The sequence below is a fragment of the Palaemon carinicauda genome, chromosome 17 (assembly GCF_036898095.1).
Source record: "Palaemon carinicauda isolate YSFRI2023 chromosome 17, ASM3689809v2, whole genome shotgun sequence".
In the NCBI taxonomy this organism is placed as follows: Eukaryota; Metazoa; Arthropoda; class Malacostraca; order Decapoda; family Palaemonidae; genus Palaemon; species Palaemon carinicauda.
The window spans coordinates 80919376-80938759 of record NC_090741.1 but is presented as its reverse complement, the minus strand read 5'-3'; the positions used below and the strand labels follow the sequence as shown (position 1 = coordinate 80938759).

At 40.0% G+C, this 19384-nt stretch overlaps 1 protein-coding gene and 1 long non-coding RNA gene across 2 annotated transcripts; one reads left to right on the top strand and one right to left on the bottom strand.

Moving 5' to 3' along the window:
* Positions 1-6576: 6576 nt before the first annotated feature.
* LOC137656132 (uncharacterized) lies at positions 6577-7164 on the bottom strand. Its single transcript, XR_011046952.1, has 2 exons — positions 7074-7164; positions 6577-6757 (listed from the first exon to the last, which is right to left on the bottom strand). It is a non-coding gene; the product is annotated as an uncharacterized lncRNA (long non-coding RNA).
* A 2947-nt stretch (positions 7165-10111) lies between these two features.
* LOC137656432 (uncharacterized) lies at positions 10112-11881 on the top strand. Its single transcript, XM_068390611.1, has one exon. The coding sequence runs from the start codon at positions 10112-10114 to the stop codon at positions 11879-11881; it is 1770 nt and encodes a 589-aa protein (XP_068246712.1).
* Positions 11882-19384: the final 7503 nt, after the last annotated feature.

The window sequence follows — 19384 nt, the reverse complement described above, 5'->3', positions numbered from 1 at the left end:
ATCACACTAGTCTCTTAATGCTCCATATTAAAATTAACGCTGGATTGGTGAAAAATATTAGTGAAGAGTTAACACACCCTTCTCAGCTGCTGAGTGAAAATGCACTGCCGTCTTCAAACGCTGGGACTAGAAGTAAACTTTTGAGGTGAAGTAAAGGTTTTCGTTCAGTCTCAAAACTCTAGTATTAAATTATCATTTTAAAGGAGGAATTTTATAGTTGCAAACTATTGATGCTTTCACAAATTTAAAACATAACATACTGAAACTGAACGTGTCTCCAAAGCAAGAACATAAATTAGCCATTATAAAAAATTTAAACTTTTCCCAAAAACAAAAAAGAAACTTAGAATTTTGAAACAAAGTAGAAAATCAAGGACCATAAAGGGTGGATACTACACTCAAAGGTTAAAAGTTAAAAAGAACAAAGTGAAAAAAAAAGTTTCACTTTTTTTTTTCAACACTCCCAGCAAAGACATTCAATTTCAACTGTTTTAGTGTCAGAAGAAATTGAATTTTTATTTATCAGTAGTAGAAAAAACCTCATGTCCCATACAATTAAATATATACAAGAATTATTTACAAGGTACAAGTAATGAATATTAAGCATCTCCATGAAGATAAAGATTTCTCGTTTTTCGTACGCCTTTCAAAGCAGCCAATCTTTTAGGCCTCTTTAATGCAAGATCCTCATTGGAATGCTCATCCTCTTGCCTATGCACTACTTTAGAATGAGAATATTCATTAATACTCAGTAGAGGAATTAATGATGAAGAGTGTCTATTTACTCTTTCTTTGTTTCCCTTCATTATTGTTGCACCAGTGGTTTCACCAATTGAGTTAATCTGAACGCTTTTAACGATTCCCATAGGATAATTTGCAGGTTTCAAATGAACATCTTTTAGTAAAACTATATCACCAACTTGCAAATTCTTGTGCGATACTGGCTTGTATCTAGAACCCACATTAGTTGCTTGATGCACAAGTTTTGCAAGGAATTCAGAGTTATAAATGTCTTTTAAACATGAACGAGACTTGCGCAATTTACTATAACTGTCCTTAATATGCTCTATTGGATCCTTGGAAGGAGTCCATGAAGGGTCGGAATCTGGAAGAGGTTGCAAATTAGGAATGATGCTCAAAGAGACCAATTCATAGCCCTTTAGCAAAATTTCAGGAGTTATTGCAGCAGGAATGACTTCATTTGGATTGTTATCTCTTAAAGACTCATGAAAAGCAATTGGCCTGCGATTAACTAAATGTACAGTCTCTGCTATAAGAAACTCAAAATCAAGAGAATTCAATACAGTATTTCGAACTGAACCATATATAAGTCTTTTAACTAATTTAACACAACTTTCCACAAGTGATCCCAGTTGGTTACAGCCTTTGTAGTTTTGCTCAAATTCTACATCCCTCATTCCATGTTCCTGTAGATATTGCACAGTATCTGGGTCCCTTAAAAAATCAGAAATTAAATTAGTACCTGCAACAATTTGAGATCCCATATCTGAAAAGCACAATTGTGGAGTACCACACTCCCATATATGTAACTGAAGTGCTCTCAAGAATGTGGGTACAGTCATGTCAAAGCATAATTTTAAATTTATAGCTCGAGACCACAAACACGTTATACAAAGCAACCAAATTTTTGTTTTAACCCCTTGGTACTTAATATAATACGGGCCAAGATAGTCCAGGAAAATAGACCTAAAGGGAATATTGGGAGGTTCCAACCTAAAATCTCTGTATGGACTTTGATTCAATTTGACTGCATGTCTGTGAAATCGTCTGCAGTTTATACATTCTTTCAAAATCTTCTTTACAGTTGAAAAGAAATGTGAAACCCAAAACGTTTTCCGAAATTCGGTCAACAATGAGTAGATGCCAGCATGGTTTGTCATTTTATGCATTTCCAAGATTAATTTCTTGGTCAGGGCGCTATCCTTTGACAAAAGGATAGGCGAGAACATAAATTTATCTCTGTCCTTCCAGCGTGCAGTCTTACTTCTAACACGCAATATACCATTGTGATCTGGATAAATATTAAGTTGGCTGATTATATTAGGGATCTCTCTAACTGCATTAGAAGACCGTGCAAAATATTTAAAAACTTCTGGAAAGTGAATCTGCTGGTCTCTGTAGATTACAAAGTTATAAGCTTCTGACAAAGTTTCTTCATCAGTCAGACAATTAAAATGTGAATATTTACTTGGGTCCCTCATCTTTACTGCAATTTTCAGGTTATTAATAAACCTTATCACATACCTATGGACTGAAACTATACTCTTGAAGCCAGAAAATGAGACCATAGAAACCAAATGGTTTATATCCTCTCCAACCACAGACTCTGTAGCAACATGAACGTTACTACTTTCAAAAGAAGAGCTTATACCTTCCTCTCTGAGCAATGTATTAGGAATGGTGACTTCCATCATATCACTTGCGAAAACATCAATATCTGCTTCAGCAACAGTACCACTGAAAAAATTAGAATTCATTAATTGCTTATAGGAGAGAGGTCGGGTGATTGCATCAGCTGGGTTTTTAGAGCCTGCACAGAATTTAAACTTGATAGGAAATTCTTCACACATTCTGCAGATACTATCTAATCTATTTTTCACAAAGATGCTCAAATTACGCAATTTATCAAACTTTGTAACATGTGCTGATAACCAATGTAAGCAAACTAGACTATCTGTGTATAGATCCATCCCTACTATGTTAATAGGCTCAACACAATTAGAACCACTTAATTATCTTCTAATATCATGTAATACTTCAGTCCCTAAAGAAACTGCCTGAAATTCAAGAGAAGGTATGGATTTAGATTCTAATTGTTTGTTAACAAATCTGTTCTTAGCCATGACAAAGTTAGTTTTTTTAGTTCTCAAATTATATAAGAACACAACACAGCCGTAAATGCTTCTAGAACTGTCTGTATATGCAATCAAATTATACATATCATCTCTCCTACCAACAAATCTATTAACTGAAATCATTGGAGAAGAATTTAGCTGCTTAGCAATATTATTCCATTCTCTTAACAGATCCTCAGATAGCCTATTGTCCCAACCAATTTCTTTATTGCACTGCAAAGAATGCATGAATATTCTAGCTCTATTTAGTAAAGGTCCACAAAAATTAAAGATATCAAAATTTGATGCAATTGAACTCAAAATCTGCCTTTTAGATGAAGCATTCTTATCCAAAACTAATTTCTGGGTGGACAAAGAATCAGTCTCTGTATTCCAAAGCAATCCAAAAAGTTTGGTCACAGGGGTTGACTTCTCACCAGTTTCTCCATCAATGGAACTCTGCAAAGATTTACAATTTGTCATAAACTGTTGTACTTCAAATCCATAATGCTCAAAAATCTGCTTCAAATTATCGAACGCCCATTTCAATTTGACAGGGTCATTGAATGAAATCGCGCAATTATCCATATAACATAAATCATAAATATTTCTCTTCAAATTCCTAATTTGTAGCGAATCATTCTTTATATCAATCATGAGAATATAATATAAAGCTAAAAGCAGTAACGCAGGACTAGGTCTAAGACCAAAAGGAAGCCGAACATGTTTGTACACTATCAATGAAAAATCATTCTTGGCAACATTTCGGTACCAATAAAACAAAAGCTTCTGCTGATCAGATTCAGGCAGCACAATTTGCAAGAAGGCTTTTTTCAAGTCAAAGCACAGGACATTGCTATCAAATCTCAATTGCAGTATAGAAGTAGATACTTTCTTATTAAGGCATGGGCCCGCTAACATTGCCTGATTGTGGCTGACTGTTAAAGGCTTTGAGGGATCATTTTCACAAATATTAGACAGAAAAACATTTCTACATTTGCTACTCTCCTTTTCGAACCTGAATACGGGCATGTGTGGCAAAAAGGAAAAACTAGGGTGCTCCTCCAGGAACTGAGATAAATTATCTACCCTCTCTATTATACCTAGACGCTCTTGTTCTCTGAAAACATCGTCTATCATTCCAAGAGACTTACCATCTTTGTGATATCTCTTAAAATTAGACTTTAGAACCAACTTTGAAAGAGTTTGATTTTTACCGAGAAGAAGAGACACTTTCTTGTTCCACAAGATAGGAAGCACTAGTCTCCCATCATCACTGCGTGTAACAGAATTCAAAACATAATTTATCAAATGCACATCATTTTCGACACAACATTCATTATACAAAGTTTTATCATAATTCAATATCTGAGAACACTGTTCAGAGAGAATAGCATCGATAGCCTTTTTTAGTTCAGATTGAACAAGATCACCTTTATCATCAAGTACAGCATAATTTACTTCTGCAGAAATACATTCAGTATTAGGGGAATGATCTTTCTCCGGCTCAATAATAGTCACTGAATCAGCCTCAGAATGACTAAGTAACACGCTTGGATTCCTTGTAGAATTACTGCTATGAGGAATACTTTGCAAATTTCTCAGGTATTCATTAACATTTCCAGAAAGCATGATACCAAGGGAAGTTTCCAAATATGCAGAGGGAACACCAGAGCCAAACAATTTCGTTATTTCTGGTAAACAATGAATAGAATGAGTTCCAAGTATGAACTTAATATCAGAGATCATATCCTCCCTTTTTGCCAAAAATTTATCTGCAAATTTATATCCCTTTTCCATAAATCTTTCAACAATTCGACTCAAACCTGGAAGAATTAGCTTTGTATTGATTTCTGGAAGGCAGATTGCTTCCACACAAAAACTGTTCACATTATTATTTAAATTAACACGAACAACATTAGTCACCAAATTTCTTTGAGAGTTAATACCTCTTACAGTGACACTGAAATTTGACTCCAATACTTCCAAATTATTTCGCTTTGCAAATTCAGCATCAATAAAATTAAGCTGAGAACTACTGTCTTTAAGACAACGCATTTGCTCATTATTAGACAAAACAACCGAGAAAGTGGGTAAAATGGAAGCCCCAGTATGTGAAAGGACCTTATTGCAATCTATGCTTATCATACCATTTGTTGCTCCAAGGGAAGAGCCCTTTTCTTTATTGACGTTATCAGTAGCCACTTTAACATTACTATCACACAAAAAACTAAAATGCCAGTCGTTACATTTGTTACATTTTCTCAAAAACCTGAATCTACATGAACTTGTTTTATGAGGATTAGCACATTTAGTGCAAGCATTCAACTTAAGCAGCCTTTCGACCTTTGCCTTTGGAGAGGCATAAACCTTACACTTGTTAACTGGATGATCAGCATTTTCGGAACCATTTTCGTCCCTACACAATATACAACCCTTTAATTTCACTGCACTGGAAGAGTCAACCTGTACGTTACTAGCGAAACTTAATGTTGATCTAGCATCTGACTGAACTTTACGATTAACTTTCTTCTCCTGATATCTTTTCTGAACCCCAAGGTAACGCTCTGTGGCCTCAAAAATATTATCCTCAATATCCTTAAGCAAAAGTTTGTTTTTATTTGTAATTTGAGTTAATTGTAATTTAAGACCATCATTCATAGCATCCCAAAATAAATATTGCAAGACATCATCAATGGTTATGGAAAGTGCAGCAAACGAGTTTTTAATGCTTCTCATCTTACCAATAAAGGCATATGGGTCAGAGTCATACTTTAATTTTAATCCTGAAAGGGCAAGCATAGTTTCAAATTTCTGACCTAATTCAGAACCAAAGGCTTTTTGTAACAAGGCTTTGGCTTCCTCATAATTCTGTTCAGTAGAAGATAAAGACTTCACAAGAGCTAACGGCTGTTTACCTAGTTGATTTTGGAGATAAATAAATTTAAGATAAGAGTCTACTTTCATTGTCTCCATAGCCTTCTCAAAATCCTTAAAAAATTTTTCTATGCTTTCCCCCTCAGAATGATTATATACAGGAAGAGGCAAACATGGGTATTTAATATTAGAAGGGTTACTAGGCAAGGGAATTTCTGCAGTGACTTTCTCGAGCATAGCTAATGATAAAATATTATCCGTATAAATAGCACAACAATCGAGTTCTTCTTTGATATCAGATTCGTCCTTTTTTTCACTGAAAAGCATATCGACTATCTGAGAGTCCAAACTATCTAACTTTGTTTTTAAATTTTGAAGGGATAATACAAAACTAATCCTTTCTTGCTCAGTGAGAGTACCATATTTAAGCCTTACACTGTCACACTTTTTGGTCACCTGTGTTCGACAATGACCACGTGAAATCTTAAAAGCCTTCAACTTCTCCATATTGCATGTAAATTCAGCTAAAACTTAAAAGTAGAAATGTGCAATATATACTGGAATAAACCCATTAGCAAATTCAGAAATTAAGCAAAGCGTTATCGAAGGAAATATAACCTATGCAAATTCGCAAATATTCACAAAAAATATGACCAACACAGCAAAATAATAGACAAGTAAAATATTAACGAAGCAAAAAAATGTGTGACCGCGATCGAAAGATTGAACCTGACGAGGAAGAACACCATGAAGCAAAAGACCTTTAACGAGCCCCACGTTGGGCGCCATTTTCAAAATACTGGAGGTTTAAAAAATTATCAATGGCAATAAATTATAATCAAGAGCAAATTCAAATATTTATTTACATAAACAGAACTATCACTGAAATATGTATTAAGGAAAATGGCTCAGGATCGTAGATGGTCTTATTGCTTCTTGGTATTTAAGCGAGGTATCCGTCCTTATATGAAGACCGATGATGCGACCTCACTAATAACCCCCACTACCAGAAAAGTCCTCAGGATCTATAAATATGTCATAAATACGCTCTATTAATAGAGAGCAAATATACGTAAATATATCAACAAAATTATCTAACTGCCAGTTAATATAATAAACGCATGAAGCAAATATGAACTCGAACGAGCAGAATAAAACTAGACACTTCACAAATATAAGTAGTTAAACCAGCAATAAATTCTAAATTTTAAATGAAAACAATATGGTTGGTCCTTTGGATGATTTTTTATGGTTCAGGTTAAGGAGACAGTTCATTCAAAGTGAATGAGTAACTCGAGTGAAAATTACAAGGCACAAGCATCAATGTGGTTTGCAACTTACCTCCACTCTAAGCAAGCCTCTCTAGGTCAATTGCAGCTGTCGTTGTTAATTAAAAATTCGATGCAACTCCATGGTATAGTAGCCTCAAGAAGTACTCCAAGCGCTCGCACTTCCAAGCAGGATCATCCTCGACCAACGATCACACTAGTCACTTAATGCTCCATATTAAAATTAACGCTGGATTGGTGAAAAATATTAGTGAAGAGTTAACACACCCTTCTCAGCTGCTGAGTGAAAATGCACTGCCGTCTTCAAACGCTGGGACTAGAAGTAAACTTTTGAGGTGAAGTAAAGGTTTTCGTTCAGTCTCAAAACTCTAGTATTAAATTATCATTTTAAAGGAGGAATTTTATAGTTGCAAACTATTGATGCTTTCACAAATTTAAAACATAACATACTGAAACTGAACGTGTCTCCAAAGCAAGAACATAAATTAGCCATTATAAAAAATTTAAACTTTTCCCAAAAACAAAAAAGAAACTTAGAATTTTGAAACAAGCAAAGTAGAAAATCAAGGACCATAAAGGGTGGATACTACACTCAAAGGTTAAAAGTTAAAAAGAACAAAGTGAAAAAAAAAGTTTCACTTTTTTTTTCAACAACTCCCAACTCGAACTATTCCTCCGAATATTTATCGCCCTTTCTTCCTTCATCCGGGTTTCCCATTTCTTAATCGTCTGGTTCAGATCTGAATAAAACTAAAAAAAAAAAAACTCCTTTAAAATCCTCAATATCTTGAGAGAGGTCATTGATCACTATGGCTAGGTCAAAGGTCGTTTTTTCAGTGACCTCACTTGTGATAGATTGCATTGGCTGAGGGATAAAAGCCATCCAGTGTATTATTTAGTGTCCTTTTAACAAATATCTAGATCCCTTAAATGCTGTAGATTTTGTTAATCTATTAATATATATGTCTTGTCGTGAGATTTGTTTTTGAAAAGGCAATAGTTTTGTTCTTTGGTGGCACATTTCGACTCGTTTTAAATATCTTGTCTTTTTTTCTTTTCATTTTTTGAGGGGGGGGGAGTCTTATCTGTAAGTGTCCCAAAGGTTTATTCTCTTATATAATATTTATGTTTGGAATGGAGTTTACTAGCACCAATTTAGTTACCACATTTTCATTAATTTAGAAATATTCACATCAACCTGGATATTTTTTTTCAGATTTTTATTTCTAAGGAACAAAAATGCTAGTTTTTCTATACCGTCAAATTTAAAGTATTTTACTAAAAAAGCACATTTTCATTAACCAAAGATGAAATATGTTTTTTTTTTCTAATAAAGTTTCTATTATCAACGGTATGTGCAATTGCTCAATGCCGCAATTTGGAAACTATATTGTTAAGAGCATTAATTAAGTTTTAAAGGTAATTCACTCTCACGAATAATCTTATATTTTGTGAATTGAGTAGGGAAAATTAATTTTTTTCGAAGAGTTTGATTTTTTTTTTATTGTGTGGAGTGTAGTTTCCACAAACACGATTTACAAGAACTGTTATAGGAGGACAGCTGGAGAAATCAAATTTTCTATAGGTACTTAACCTAGATTTAGTGTAGCCTAACACAATAGAAATAATTATGGATATTGTTTTTGAATGTGCTTTATACAGTATTTGGAAATTTTTTATTTTACAATTATTCTGAATATGACTTTTCTTTGAATATTTTTATGATATAATTATACAAAAGTGTAGGAATATTTACACCCTTAATTATTAAAGAGAACTAAAGAGAAAAAAAGACAATTAAAAGGATATGGGAGTCTAAACGGATGTGAAAAAAGGAATGGTTCTTTATCACTAACTAGATAAAAAAGCGACAGATTAAAATCATGGAAAAGAGGAAAAAAATTATCTATTTAAGTAATAAAGTAGGATTAACATTGGAAAAGTATAATATAGTTTCATCAGTGCTCGTTTCGTTTTTTCATATTTATCTTTAGCGAAATAGAAAATTGCATAAAAATATTTTACTACTACTACTACTACTACTACTACTACTACTACTTCAATAATAATAATAATAATAATAATAATAATAATAATAATAATAATAATAATAATGAAAATAATAATAATAATAATAATAATAATTATAATAATAATAATCAAATTAATAATACTAATAATAATAATGTCACATCACCCTCTCTGCCTTTACCTTTAGATAAATTCTCGTGACCTTTCACACCGACCCGTCTTGACCTCCACCGGATTCAGTTCACTTCCAAATTCCAATTCAATTTCCGGTTTCTCGGTATTGCCCTTTGTAAAAACTTCTTTAGGTTACAGTTTGAAAATTATTGTACTTCTAACTTTCTGTTTTTACTTTTTTGTTCTATTTTTTGAGATCAAGGAACGTTTTCCTAGTTTTTATTTTAATTCATTTTCAGTTTGTTGTTATTTATTTTGTTATTTTTCCAATTGTGGTAAATGATGCAGATCCTCTTTTTCATCTCTCAATTATTATTATTATTATTATTATTACTATTATTATTATTATTATCATTATTATTATTTATGGTTTATTCATTGTTTATTATGATCCAACAGCAAGCAATAATAGATATTATTAATTATTTCTGCCTTTTCTCATAACATACTTTATTAGATAAAGTTGTCAGTTGAAGAAAAAATAATTACTTGATATATTTTTACAAGTAAAATCACTGCATATATGTTTGCTTGACACTTAGAATTATCACTGTGTAAATCAGATCTTAAAATAGATCTTAAAATTATTTGAAAATTTTCAATACTACTTTATCTCTTTCCATTTTAGTTTTCTTCACCAAAGCCCAAAAAAGGGAATAGAGGTATTGTAATTAAAGTTATACAGAATAAGATCTGGTATTTAAGCATCAAGTATCTTGACATAACTTGACCTGATCTGTAGGCCTACAGTACTCGTGCTCTAAATCCTCCTTCCGATAGGTCTTACAGCTTTCCTTCTTAGACCAGTTGTTTACATTTATATTGATCTGTTGGTCCAACTCGACGTTTGTTTTCTCTTTGCTTCGATTCCCCAGACCCCTTACGATGTCTACTCCCCCCACAATTCCACACTCCCCCTCCCCACTAGACCCCACAATCCCACACTCCCTCTCCCCAATTTCTCCCCTCCTCTCCCCACAATCCCATACTCTCCCCTCCTCCCCCACAATCCCACGCTCCCCCCTCCTCCCCACTCTCCCCCCATCATCCCCACTTGTCCTCCTCCTCCCTTCCCCTACTCCCCATTTGGCCCCCTCCTCCACACTGGCCCTCATCATCCGACACTTGTCCCCTTCTTCCCCTCCCTTACTCCCCACTTGGCCCCCTCCTCCCCATTTGACCCCAAACTCTCCACTTTCCTCCTTCTCCGTACTTGTCCCCATCAGTCCCTCCCCTACTCCCCAATTGCCTCCCCCCCTTCACTTGCCCCCTTCTCCACTTGCCCCCCCCCCCGCCCTCCCCTGCAATCCCACTCTCCCCCTCCCCACTTTCTCCCCTCCTCCCCACTTGCCGAAATCATCCCCACTTGTCCCCTCCTCCCCTCCCCTGCTCCTCACTTGTCCCCCTCCTCCCCTCCCCTACTCTTCACTTGTCCCTGACTTCCGCATTTGGCCCCCTGATATCTACAGTACTCCTCACTTTCCCCTCCTCCACACTTGTCCCTCTGCTCTCTTTCCCTACTCCCCACTTAACCCCCACCTCCCCCCCCCTTTCCGACTTGTCCCCATCATCCTCACTTGTCCTACTCCTCCCTTCCCCTACTCACCATTTGCCCCCACCACTTCCCTACTTGCCCCGTCTTCCCCACTTGTCCCCCTCCTCCCCTCTTGCCTCACCTCCCCACTTGCATCCCTCCTCTCCACTTGTCCCCTTCCTCCCCTCCCCTACTCCCCTCTTGCCACCACTTCGCCACTTGCCTCCCCGACATCCTCCTCCTCTCCACTTGTCTCCCTCTTCCCCTCCCCTACTCCCCACTTGTCCCCTCATCACCTCTCCTACTCGCCACTTTCCCCCACTTACCCCCTCCTTTCATTTGTCTATCTCTTCCCCTCCCCTACTCCTCACTTGACCCCCCATTCCCTCTTCTACTCCCCACTGTCCTGCCCCCATCCCCCCTCCTCACCCTTTTCTCCCTCTTCCCCTCACCTACTCCCCACTTACAACCACCCACTTCCCCACTTGCCCCCTACTCCCCTCCCCTACTCCTCTCTTGCACTCTCCTCCCCATTTGGCACCCCCCTTCCCCACTTGTCCCCCTCCTCCCCTCCCCTACTAACCCCTTGCCCCCACTTCCCAACTTGCACCCTCCAATCCACTTGTCTCCCTCCTCCTCTCCCCTACTCTACTTTTGCCCCCTCCTTCTGTCTTTCCCCTCTCCTCACCTTCCCTACTCCCCTCTTACCCCCACTTCCCCATTGGCCCCCATCATCCCCACTTGTCCCCCTCTTCCCCTCTCCTTCCCATAATCCCCACTTGCCCACTCCTCCTTCTTCTCCATATGTTCCCCTCCTCCCCTCACCAACTCCCATCTTGCCCTCACTTCCCCACTTGTCCCCTTCCTCCCCACTTGCCCCCATCATCCCCAACTGTCCCCCTCCTCTCCTCCCCTACTCCCCACTTGTCCCCCTTCTCTCCTCCCCTACTCCCCACTTGTTCCCCTCCTCTCCTCCCCTACTCCCTACTTGTCCCCCTCCTCTCCTCCCCTACTCCCCACTTGTCCCCCTTCCCTCCTCCCCTACTCCCCACTTATCCCCACTTGCCCACTTGCCCCTATTTCCCAACTTGCCCCCCTCATCCCTACTTGTCCCCTCATGACAACTTACCCCTCCTTCCCCCTTGACATCTCCCTACACTTACCGCTCCTTTCCACTTGCCCCCTCCTTACATGTCCCTTCCTCCCCACTATTTCCCTCCTCCCCACTTACACCTCCTTCACTTAACCCTCCTCCACACTTTCCACTACTCCCCACCCCGTCTCTCTTCCCATACTTCTCCTGGCCCTGATCATACTAACACACACCATTGAACTGTACAAACTCCCACCGAAAAACGCAAAAAAAACTATTTAAAATTCACTGTTTATTCATGAACGGGAAAAACTTTCTGGAGAAGCTAAAAATAAGTGTGACGAGCCGAGGGAAGGTTGTGAACTCAAAGGCAGCGTGAAAGCAACTGAGTTAGTTTATTAAAGAACACTCTCCTTTATATACAAAATCTCAAAGCAACAAGAATTTTCATGTTCAAATATTGACACTGTTACAGAGGAGAAAAGGAGACATGAAATTTCAGGTTCATTTTAGTGCGAGGGGATAGCGAAGATACAAGCACAAAATGAACTATGTACGATCGTGTGACACACGGTTGGTACATGGCTCCCCCTCTAAAAATGACATACTGTACATGTTAAATAGGGCGCTCTGATCTAGAGAGGCGAACTGTAGGTGGGTCATCTGGCAGAAGATAAGCAGGTTTTAGACGATCAATGGAGACCCAGTCCTCTTTGCCATGAATGTTTAGTAGGAATGCTTTCGGACTGCGTCGGATCACAAGGAAAGGGCCCGTGTAAGGGGGCGTTAGCGGTGGCTTGCTAGTGTCGTTGCGCAGGAAGACGTGCGTTGCAGAGTGCAAGTCTGTTGGTATGTGATGCTTCGTTGGGGGCTTGTAAGTCTGGCGGCATGGAGTAAATTTTCCCACGACGTGACGTATGCGCTGGAGGTCGTCGTCGGAGGTTGTAGAAGGAAAAAATTCGGCAGGGACGACCAACAGGTCTCCATACACCATTTCAGCTGCCGAGACGTCGAGGGCGTCTTTAGAAGTGGTCCTTAGTCCCAGGAGGACCCAGGGAAGCTGAGTAAACCAGTTGGAATCCTTGCAGCAGGACATCAAAGCTGCTTTAAGGGTGCGATGAAAACGTTCAACCATTCCATTGGCAGCTGGGTTGTAGGCCATTGTCTGATGTAGGGTGATGCCCAGGAGATTCGCTAATGATGTCCACAATTGAGAGGTGAAAGTGGTTCCCCTGTCGGAAGTAATATGCTCAGGGATACCAAATCTAGCAATCCATCCAGAGAGTAAGGCAGATGTACATGAGGCGGACGTTGCAGCTTCCATGGGAATGGCTTCAGGCCAATGAGCGGAGCGGTCGATGACGGTAAACAGGTAATGATGTCCTTGTGATTAGGGTAGGGGGCCTACAACGTCAACATGAATGTGTGCGAAACGACACTGAGGTTGAGGAAAGGGGCCCACTCCGGAATCCGTGTGTCGATGTATTTTGGAAATTTGGCAAGAAGTACAGGCACGGGCCCAATCCTTAGCATCCTTAGAAATGCCGTGCCAAATGAACTTTGCCTTCAGCAGCTGTGCAGTAGAACGGCACGAGGGATGTGAAAGGCCGTAAATGAAATCAAACACCTGCCGTCGCATGGGAGCAGGAATCCAAGGTCGCGGTCTACCAGTACTGACGTCACAGAGGAGGGTGGTGTTAGAGTCTTCGAGGGTAAAATCTTCCCAACGGAGGGACGTGCAGGATGTACAACATGCTTGATACTCTGGATCCTGTCGTTGGGCTTCAGCCAGGGTGTTGTAATCCAATCCCAGTTGAACAGCAGCCAACATGTTTCTTGACAGGGCATAGGCAACGGGATTCATTTTCCCAGTGACGTATTGAAGGGTTCAGTTGTATTCAGCTACGGCGGAGAGATGTCGGCGTTGCCGGGCAGACCAAGAATCAGACTGTCGAGTAAAGGCGTGCACCAGAGGCATATGGTCTGTGCGAATGACGAAGGGCGTACCTTCTAAGAAATGGCGAAAGTGACGAACAACCAAGTGCACTGCCAGCAATTCTCGATCGAAGATAGAATAACCCGATTCTGCCTTGGACAGTTTTCTGCTGAAGAAGGCCAATGGGCGGGGTGAGCCGTTGACCACCTGCTCGAGTACTGCACAAATAGCGACGTCGCTGGCATCGGTGGAGAGAAGGAGTGGGACAAGTGGGATAGGAAAAGTGAGAGCCGCAGCAGTTGATAGAGCCTTATTTGCATTGCAGAAGTCTGCATCTTGAAGGGGACCTCACTTCATGTCCTTTGGCTTGCCCTTGAGGGAGGCGTAGAGGGGAGCAAGAGTGGCTGCCATGGCTGGCAGAAAACGATGATAATAGTTGATCATGCCCAAGAATTCCTGCAGAGCTTTGACGGTCGGGGGCACGGGGAAGTTCTGAACGTCTACTATCTTCTCAAGGAGGGGGTGGACTCCTTCAGGAGTGATGCGGTGCCCTAAAAACGAAACTTCGTTGGCGCCAAAGGTACACTTGTCGTACCGGACTACAAGGCCATTTTGTTGCAGGCGGTCGAGCACGATGCGCAGGTGACGGAGGTGTTCCTCTTTTGAGGAGGAGAACACAAGTATGTCGACCACATAACATACACAGAAAGGGAGGTCCCCTAAGATGCCATCCATGAGACGTTGAAACGTGGCCCCAGCATTACGAAGGCCAAAACAGGAGTAATTGAAGGTGTATGTACCAAACGGAGTGATGATGGCAGTCTTGGGATGTCTTCTGGGTTCATAGGCACCTGATAATACCCCTTCAGGAGGTCGAGCGTAGAGAAAACCTTTGCTTTGTGCAGGTAGGAGGTCACGTCGGCAATGTTTGGGAGGGGGTAGTGATCCGGTTCTGTTTGCATGTTCAGGCGCCTGTAATCCCCGCACGGACGGAGGGAGCCGTCTTTCTTCAGAACGATGGCAAAGGCCCATTTCCTCCATTTCGGCGAACGTCAGTTTGGCGGCTGCCAATCATACCGGAGCCATACGTCTGAATTTTGCGAAGACTGGGGTCCCGTCGTCTTGATATGGTGATAAATACCCTGCTTGGACGGAACCGTGGGCGTTTGGCGAAGTTCTGGACGGAAAACTTCCGGGTACGACGTGAGAAGGTGGGCGTAGGCATCTGAGGGTGCACTAATGTGGAGAGCGAGGTTAGAGGGGACGGGTGTCGACAAGTACGAGTCTGCGTTGACCAATCGTTAGTGGGCGACATTGACCAGAAGGTGGAAATGAGAGAGGAAATCCGCACCGAGGATTGGCAATGTGACGTCAGCAACAAGAAACTTCCAATCGAATTTACAGTTTCCGAACGATAATGTGAGGTTCTCGTAACTGTAGGTGGGTATCGCAGATCCTTTGGCAGCTACCAAGGGGACGTCGGGAGATGTAGACAGACTACGTCGTGCCTTGAAGAGTTCCCTTGGCAAAAGAGAACGACAAGCACCCGTGTCCACCAAAAATTGCACGCCCGTTCCTGCATCATGTAAAAAGAAAAGATTAGAAACACGGGAGGCCACCGCCACGAGCGAAGGCCTACTTACACGTTTTCTGGCCACTGACAATCCTCGGCACATTTCTTCGCAGTTGACCCGAATCTGAAGTGGTAGTAGCAAAACTGCGGCGGATGGGAGGTAGTAAGTGGCTGTAGAAGTCGTTCGATGGGGCGCGAGCGATTGGTGGGTGGTGGGCGGCTTTGTCGCTGCTTCGGCACATCACTGGGTAGGCATGTATGTCCTACGGCATTCATGTCCGCTTCAGTTGACGTTGAATAGGCATCCTCTTCGTCAGGGGTGGAGGCGTTGATGGAGGTCTTGAAATGGCTGTCCATAAGGGCGTTGGCTTTGGTCATCAAGTCCTTTATGGGTAAACTATCGACATCGGGTATGTCAGCGCGTATAGGTCCGGGTAAACGGCGTATCCAAAGGGCACGAAGTAGGTTCACCTCACGAGGAGAGCCGTCTGAGGCAGGTTTAAGGCGAGTGATACTGGTCATTTCCCTGAGGGCAAGCGAAGCCCTTTGGTCCCCCAACGGTTGTTGCGAGAGCTGAAAAAGCTTTGCTACACGGGCAGCTGGCGACGGCGAGTACTGCTGCAGAAGGTATGTTTTGAGGCCGTCATACGCTATTGGGGTGTCTCCTTGTTCACAAAGCCAGTCGGATATTTCCGGGAAGGTGTCCTTGGGTATCGCCGCGAGAACATAATCTGCTTTGGTGGTTGAGCGAGTCATGCCCTTGGTGTGAAGTTGGACTTCTGCGCGCTGAAACCAAGCAAACGCCCCTCCGGTGGCGAACGGTGAAAGATTCAATGGAGCAGCCGCAGCGCCAACTTCCGTAGAGTCCGTCATAGTACCAACGATGGAGGGGCGAGGGGGTGGGGGTGGAAGGCGGTGGGAGCGAGTCGACTTCCGGGGTCACCAATGTGACGAGTCGAAGGAAGGTTGTGAACTCAAAGGCAGTGTGAAAGCAACTGAGTTAGTTTATCAAAGAACACTCTCCTATATATGCAAAATCTCAAAGCAACAAGAATTTTCATGTTCAAAAATTGACACTGTTACAGAGGAGAAAAGCAGACATGAATTTTCAGGTTTGTTTTAGTGCGAGGGGAGAGCGAAGATACAAGCACAAAATGAACTATGTACGATCGTGCGACACACGGTTGGTACAAAGGCAACAAAAATAATGGCTGCAACATCTTGCACGCTGCAATCGATGCTGTGTTCAGAGCGATTTAGCACCGGGCTAGAATTGGGACGTTTCGTTTTTTAGACCGGAGGCACGAATGAGAGAGAAGAGTAAACAGGTGGAAATCAAGTTTGCAAAATGGAAATTTGGGTTTGTGCATCGCTGGGTCTCTGCGTATACGCAATATTTACGGAAAATGCGTTAGTGATTTTTAGGTTCGTTCTTTGGATGGTACTGTTTATGTGATCATGGGTTTGCTGTGCAATTTTAATATTATATTTTGATGGAATTTATCCTCACTATTATTTATGTAAATAATCTCTCTCTCTCACCTCCTCTCTCTCTCTCTCTCTCCTCTCTCTCCTCTCTCTCTCTCTCTCTCTCTCTCATGAAAGATATACAGTATCTGATACAGTACCTGACTCTCTCTCTCTCTCTCTCTCTCTCCTCTCCTCTCCTCTCTCCTCTCTCTCTCTTTCTCTCTCTCTCTCTCAGGAAAGATTTACAGTATCGGATACAGTAAACTGATTTCTCTCTCTCTCTCTCTCCTCTCTCTCTCTCTCTCTCCTCTCTCTCTCTCAGATAGTATCTAATACCAATATTAAATAATGGGGATGAAACACAAAACCATAATAGTGATGAATGCACAAGGTTTAGTCATTAGTAACACTGAAAGGAAAATAGAGTTTCTTAGAAGAACTAACCCCAAATTGAAAAAAAATAGATATATTAAATATAAGTGAAACATGGTATTCCCAACGAGACTGGCAGTGATGGACCAGTTAAAGGGTTTCTAAACTTATAGATCAGGCAGAAAAAATAGGAATCAAGGTGGAACCGCAATATATGGAAGAGACATAAATCAAGGAAAAGTGTGTGAAAAATACAGCAACACAATGTGAATTGATTGTGGTAGAATTTGAAAAACTAATTAATATTGCAGTTTACAGACCCCCAAATACTAAGAAGTTTGACATAATCATAGAAAAAATAGATGATATATGTAGAAACCATATAGACTGGAATATACTCCTATCCGGAGATTTTAACTTTCCTTTCGTGGATTGGAAAGAACGGATAGAAGAAAGTAGTTGTATGTATACATATAAAAAAGAGAGTAATAGTAGCGCAGAAGATAAGAGGCGATTTGAAAATCTTCAAGATATGCTATTAGAACATAATATGCAACAAATAAACCACAATCCAACAAGAAAGGAAAATGTCCTACATCTAGTATGTGTGAATGATTTGAATTATGTAGAAGAAATAATAGTGTATAACACAGGAATTTCAGACCACAATGTCATAGAATTGATAGTCCATTCCAAAGTAAGTGATCGCAGATATATAAAAGCACAAAACTTTGGGAAGGATATGGAAAATATAATTTTTATAGTAAGAATATAAAATGGTCAGAAATAAATGAAGAACTGAATATAGAATGGAAAAATGTATTTTTAAGTGATAATATACAGATAAATACGGATATACTGTACAAAATACTGGAGAAAATTGTTGAAAAATATGTACCGAAAAAAAAACAATAAACAAAAGACATGCATACCAAGAGACAGAAGGATCTTATTTCAGAAAGTTAGAAAGTGGAAGAAAAATCTTGCAAAAGAAAAAAATGTGTGGAAAAAGATTATACAGTCGAAAGAAAATGAAAATAGGGACTTAAAAGAAAGGACACTTCAAAATATGAAAAAAAGACCCAAAGTACTTTACTCCTATGCAAAAAAGATGAATAAAGGGAGATTAGAAATAGGCCCTTTAAGAATTGAAGGACGGCTAACGAATGAAAAAAAGGAAATATGCAACTTATTAGCAGAAAAATATAAGAGTGAGTTCAAGCCAAGAATTGCGAATGAGAATAATGAAACAGAAATGAGAGAAGAAAATGTTGAATATCTAACGGATATAGCTATTAGTGAAGCAGATATTGTCAAGGCTATAAACGAAATTAACAATGGATCGACAGCCGGACCAGGTGGAGTTCCAGCGATTTTGTTAAAAAAATCTGAAAACACTATTGCGAAGCCGCTTGCAATACTGCTAAGACAAAGTGTAGATATGAGCGAGATATATGTTAAACATAAATTACCTTATATAACCCCTATCTTCAAAAGTGGATCAAGACTAGAGGAAAGCAATTATAGACCTGTTAGTCTAACATCACATATTATGAAAGTGTATGAGAGGGTAATAAAAAAAGGAAATAATGAATCATTTGGTTAAAAATAATATGTTTAATATAGGTCAACGCGGTTTTGTGCCTAGAAAAAGTACACAGACGCAACTGATAGCACACTATGAAAACATATACAAAAAAATAGTAAATGAAAAACACACAGATGTGATCTATCTAGATTTTGCAAAAGCCTTTGACAAGGTAGACCATAATATATTAGAGAAAAAAAAGAGAAAGCATAATATTGTGGGAAAGATAGGAAAATGGTAAAAGAATTCCTGCAAAACAGAAAACAGATAGTGGTTGCAAATGACGAGAAATCATATGGAGCTCAGGTAATATCTGGTATGCCAAAAGGTACGCTATTAGCTACACTGCTGTTTGTTATTATGATCTCAGACATAGATTGTGATATTGAAAATTCTGTGGTGAGAAGTTTCGCCGATGACACAAGAATAAGTAGAGAAATTACTTGTGATAAAGATAGGAACTCACTACAAAGAGATCTAAACAAAATATATGATTAGGCGGAGATAAATAGGATGGTATTTTACTCTGATAAATTCGAATCAATAAATTATGGAAACAGAGAAGGAATGGTGTTTGCATACAAGGGACCTA

What these genes read in the sequence shown, in the direction of transcription:
- LOC137656432 (XM_068390611.1), top strand. Translation starts at nt 10,112, where the DNA reads ATGTCTACTCCCCCCACAATTCCACACTCCCCCTCCCCACTAGACCCC.